At 35.0% G+C, this 5,312-nt stretch overlaps 1 protein-coding gene across 4 annotated transcripts; it reads left to right on the top strand.

The window, feature by feature from the left end:
* The first annotated feature begins 319 nt into the window (after positions 1–319).
* On the top strand, positions 320–4,985 carry LOC111988090 (probable aldo-keto reductase 4). 4 transcript variants are annotated; one of them, XM_024019851.2, is made up of 6 exons: positions 320–630; positions 1,410–1,640; positions 1,776–1,964; positions 3,007–3,179; positions 3,268–3,370; positions 4,372–4,985. In XM_024019851.2, the coding sequence occupies exons 2-6, from the start codon at positions 1,437–1,439 to the stop codon at positions 4,708–4,710; spliced, it is 1,008 nt and encodes a 335-aa protein (XP_023875619.1). In that variant the 5' UTR covers positions 320–630; positions 1,410–1,436; the 3' UTR covers positions 4,711–4,985. The 4 variants fall into 4 exon arrangements, with proteins under 4 accessions (XP_023875619.1, XP_023875618.1, XP_023875621.1 ...); XM_024019850.2 differs by having other exon boundaries at positions 1,407–1,640; XM_024019853.2 differs by having other exon boundaries at positions 320–644.
* Positions 4,986–5,312: the final 327 nt, after the last annotated feature.

The following is a 5,312-nucleotide window of genomic DNA, read 5'->3' as shown; positions in this document are numbered from 1 at the left end:
TGTGAAAAATTTTCCGAAAAATAGCATTTTTAGAATACATCCAAACACATGAAAATATTTTCCACAACAATTTTCATAATTCACCCAAACACTTAAAAATATTTTCCTTTTCCAAAAAATAATATTTCCGAAAAATATATATTTTCCGAAAAACGTTTTACACGAAACAAACACAGCCTAAAATACACGTATCAATTCATCTATTTTACAATATTCTTATTTAAATAATAATATTTTTTAATTTCTAATTTTTTTTTTTTTGGTACTTGACCCTTTTCCCAAATTTCCTACTTTTTCCACTCTACTTATCCCTTTTCCTTTGTTCTTATCTCATTTATCACTCTGGCCAATCTTTGTTCTTCTGGCTTCTTCTACTTCTTTCTTCTTCCTTTCACGGTAAACTCCTTATTCTTCCTTTCCTCACGGTCAATTCACCTCCCTCCGGGCCTCCACAAGTATCTTCTTCTTCCTTTTCCTCTCATGGTCAAATAATTTATCCACCACAAGCACCAATCTCCACCACAAGAATAAAAACCCACCAGCACCACAAGAATCAAAACCCACAAGCACGGACTCCGTCGACCCACAAGCACCGATCTCCGCTGCCAGCACCAATCTGTCTCTCTATTGGTTTGTCTGCGTGGGTGTGTTTGTGTATCTCTGTGTTGATTTGTCTGTGTGTTTGTGTTCGTGTTTGTGTGTGGGTGTGTTTGTGTGTATCTGAGGAAAAAGACAATGAGGAGAGAAGTCTGTTTCTTTTGCACAAAGAAGGGAGAGAAAAAAATAAAGGCGCAAAACGTGAAAATTAGTAAAATAATAGTATACACAAGCTACAGTAACCGTCATATACACAGTTTACTGTAGTAAATGTTTAAGTATAGTAGTATACACAGTTTGAGAAGGACTTATGCGGGAGATTGTTGCGGTAAAATGTGTAAAATTTGTTCCTTTTTGTATTTTGTAAATGTTTACATCACTGATGTAGATGCTCTAATAATGGTAAAGTTTAATTTCTCATCTTAGAAAACGCAAACTAGCCTCAGTCGTAGTTGTGGTTTTACTATTTTTTGTAAGCTAATGCATTTCCTGCTATAAAATTTCAACTAACGTACGTCCTTACACCATAATTAACATAGCTGACCGCGAATACTTGCCCAAATTAAATTTGGCTAAGACCAAATAGTTGTAATGTACTATTGTAAAGTAAAATGTCACAACAATTTTGGAACATTTTAAATTTAGTATGTCAAAAAATGTAAATCGGAGATTGTGGTGGGTTCATGCTAATTTAAGATTGTACAATTTTATATTAGAGATTGATCGGCCATATAAATGAGTTAGTGTGCTTATTTTAAAAATATTGTGACATTGTTGTGAGAGTTTGTATTTGATTACTGGTCAACTAGTAGTAGTTGTTGAAGAGAAAGAGCACAACAATGGCTGTAAGAGTGGAGAGGATGAAGCTGGGTTCACAGGGACTGGAGGTTTCGGCACAAGGTCTGGGCTGCATGAGCATGTCCCCTCCAAAGCCCGAAAAAGACATGATTGCTCTCATCCATCATGCCATCAACAGTGGTGTCACCTTTCTTGATACTTCCGACATCTACGGCCCTCTTACCAACGAAATCCTCCTTGGAAAGGTACTACTACGTTCGTACTCTTTTTTAATGTGATCTCCTAAAAGCTTAAGCTATTAAAAAATGTTGAATTTATTCATTTAATTTAACCTTTCATGTTTCGCTTCTTTATATAATATCATTATATTGGGGGTGTAGGCTTTGAAGGGAGGGGTAAGAGAGAAGGTGGAACTGGCAACAAAGTTTGGTATTACCGAGAAGGGCATCCGTGGTGAACCAGAATATGTGAGAGCAGCTTGTGAGGCCAGTTTGAAGCGCCTTGATATGGATTGTATTGATCTCTACTACCAACACCGCATCGACAACCGCGTTCCCATTGAAGTCACGGTTAGTTAAATTTTTTTTCTTAAATCCCATTTCTATTATTTATATATTTAGAATGAAGATGCTCTTGTGCCAGGCATATATATATATATATATATGTGTTTAAAATACTTCACATTCCAGACATCAAATGAAATGCCAAATAGGGCTACCATTGGCTCACCCCTCATATCTTAATGTATTTGTAACTTCCACACAAGACCTTGAGAAGAGACTAGGCCATTGATTTTGTATAACTGCTTCTATAAGTAGAGTAGGGACTATTTAGTTCAAATTATCTGATTGTTTGTAAGCATTATTGTTCAATCTTTGTTCCCAAATTCTCTTGTGTTCGTTGTTCCTTTTGAAGTTCTTTCTAGCTTACAAGGGGTCACTCCATTTCAAGATAAGGTAATGTAGTCAAGCCTAAGGTGAGGCAAATGTCTATGGCAGCAGAGTTGGATGTTTTGACAAACTCATTTTCACTTTTCTGTAAAATATCTTTCAAACAACTTCACCCCATCCCCCCATTTTTATCAATAGCTCCACACCCCCAAGCTTTTGAACTGCATCCTTGGCAAATTCAAAAAATCAATATTCCAAATCCATTTTTAAATTTAATATATATTTTGCAACTTCACTTTCCTTTGGGGGAGAGAGAAAGAAAGAGAGACGAAGGCGTCTTGTTTTACTTGTGCCCCCTTTGAAGGATAAATGAACCTCGTTTGGAGGCTGTCATATTTTAACACATGATGACTATCAATATGCATATTTAGATTTAGCTTCATGCTTTACTGTGAGTGATCACCATTATTCAATTATTTTGTAAATATTTATGAGATCATTGAATTAAGGAAACGTGATAATGATCAGCAAGCGTGATAATTTGGCATATGGTGTTCTTAAGTTGTCTAATTACATATCAATATGCTTTTGTTGCAGCTTGATTATCTTTGAGCTATCTCTTTCTTAGCTAGCGTAGTTGTTACATTTGCTGCTACTATTGTTTCTTCATCTGTCCCATCTATTAAGCATCCTCTAATTCTTTTCTCCTTTATATTATAAGATGGGAGAACTCAAGAAATTAGTTGAAGAGGGTAAAATCAAGTACATAGGTCTATCTGAGGCCTCTCCTTCAACAATCAGAAGGGCACATGCGGTTCATCCCATAACAGCTGTGCAGTTAGAGTGGTCTTTGTGGACTAGAGATGTGGAGGAAGAAATAGTTCCTACTTGCAGGTGAGGTCTCAATTACAATTGCATTTTAATTTTTAAGGTATAAAATAATTGAGATACAAAATTTAAATTTGTTCTCCTAATTGTTCAGGGAACTAGGCATTGGGATTGTGGCATACAGTCCTCTAGGACGAGGGTTCTTTTCGTCTGGGACTAAGATTGTTGAAAATTTTACCAATAATGACTTCCGAAAGGTTTGCAGATCCACCACTCAAATGTTGAGCTTTGAAATGAGATAAACATGCATTTAGATTCTCAGTTTTATAGCATCATCAGTGCATTCATCTCCTAAGTTGCCTCACTTGGTGATTGACCTTGCAAAGATCTGTATGCTTTCCCTGATTCTCTTAATGAACTAATACCGCATGTAAAAGTTGACTTGTGATGAACATATTCTTTAATGGTTATAGTATACAGGTAATCTAATTTATAAGCAAATATTTTCAATGCCTAAATGTTTTGCTGATATCTTCACAGTTCAGATGACAAGTGTTCATTGTATATTTGTTAGTGTAGCCTACATCAATTTTCATATAGCCAATCAGAATATTTGGTTCCTCTCTATTACAGCTTTTTTTTAACCTCTTTCTATATTCGTTTTCTTGAAATATTGAAAAATGCTAGGTGTTGATTTTCCTCAACTCAGAAAACTATTTTTATTTGATGGTTATGAGTCAATTGTTGGCTGCTGTTTTGTTGATGTTCCAAAGAATTTAATTAATCATTTCTAGAAAATTTGCAAGTCATCCATGAAAGAAGTAATTCACTTTTTGGAGGCGTGCAGTACCACTAGAAAGATGCTGACTTTAATATAAGCCATTACATATTTCTGACTGAACTGAATGAAGCATGACATATGTAGATTACAATTGTTATTTTCCAACCTACCCCAGTTTATGCAATCTATACTCTCTTCTGGTACTTCTAGTATCATGAAAATTAAGCAAGGGAATAGCATCTGTGGATGCCTACAGACCTGAATAGCTGTGTTATAGAATTATGTTAAACTGAATATTCATCATTGCCTTTTTCTTCAAAATTAATTTTATTGATATAATTCTTGATGCTGATAAGTATTTTATAGTGTATGATTATCATTGGCTTTATGAACGAGTAGGGGCCATGTGTTCATGAAACTATCCTTTTGTTTACTAAATTCGGTCTTGATGCTAAAATTTTTAGTCACTGCTTGCAGACCCTACCCAGGTTCCTACCTGAAAATCTGGAGCATAACAAAACCATATTTGAGAATGTTAATAAAATGGCAGCAAGTAAGGGCTGCACCTCATCACAGCTAGCTCTGGCTTGGGTTCATCACCAAGGGAAGGACGTGTGTCCCATACCTGGAACCACCAAGATGGAACACTTCAACCAAAACATTGGAGCTCTATCTGTGAAACTGACACCAGAAGAAATGGCTGAACTTGAATCATATGCTTCTAAGGATGCTGTGAAGGGTGAAAGATATTCTAATAACATTCCAACTTGGAAGGATTCTGAAACTCCACCACTTTCTTCATGGAAAGCTGCATAAACACAAGTCTTTTGCTGTGTGTCAATAAGGAGTTTCATGGACTTGGGTTGAGTTTCATGGCGTTCTGTCAATTGAAGTGTGTTTCAGTTTCGGTTGAGTTCCTGACTTCTTAAAGAATATGTCCATTGTACTGGGGGTGGGTATGTTATCATGTTTGATCTTGTGAAAATCAGAATCCAAAATGTCTCAATGTAGACACATACAATAATACCATATATATGACTAAATTTTCGCAAGCATATTGAACTTTTATAACAAATGGGGGTTGTTTATTATGGAACTGGTTCACTGATCATTTGTGGCATCTAGCCTTAAATTCTCATATCAAAAGAGAAAAATGAAACCTGGTGGCATCAGGGTGGCTCTAGATATTTTGAGACTTTAAGCGGGAACTAAAAGTGGAGGTTTTTTTATACTTATATATTAATTAAATTAATATTTATTTAATATTTTTATATTATAATATATTTTATTTAAAATTTATTTTTTTTGCCTTTTAAGATGCAAATTGACTAATTAAATTTTTGCATTGAAGTTCTTTTAACATTTTTTTTTCAATCGATAATATAGCTAATCTTCATTTGTGACATTTTCATCATTAT

Source organism: Quercus suber, unplaced genomic scaffold (assembly GCF_002906115.3).
Source record: "Quercus suber isolate HL8 unplaced genomic scaffold, Cork oak 2.0 scaffold_117, whole genome shotgun sequence".
NCBI classification, from domain to species: domain Eukaryota; kingdom Viridiplantae; phylum Streptophyta; class Magnoliopsida; order Fagales; family Fagaceae; genus Quercus; species Quercus suber.
The sequence above is the reverse complement of the archived record's forward strand: the minus strand, read 5'-3'. Positions and strand labels throughout refer to the sequence as shown.

Coding starts and splice junctions, on each gene's coding strand:
- LOC111988090 (XM_024019851.2), top strand. CDS start 1,437: ATGGCTGTAAGAGTGGAGAGGATGAAGCTGGGTTCACAGGGACTGGAG. Junction 1,641..1,775: donor ACGAAATCCTCCTTGGAAAG/GTACTACTACGT, acceptor TTGGGGGTGTAG/GCTTTGAAGGGAGGGGTAAG. Junction 3,180..3,267: donor GAAATAGTTCCTACTTGCAG/GTGAGGTCTCAA, acceptor CTAATTGTTCAG/GGAACTAGGCATTGGGATTG.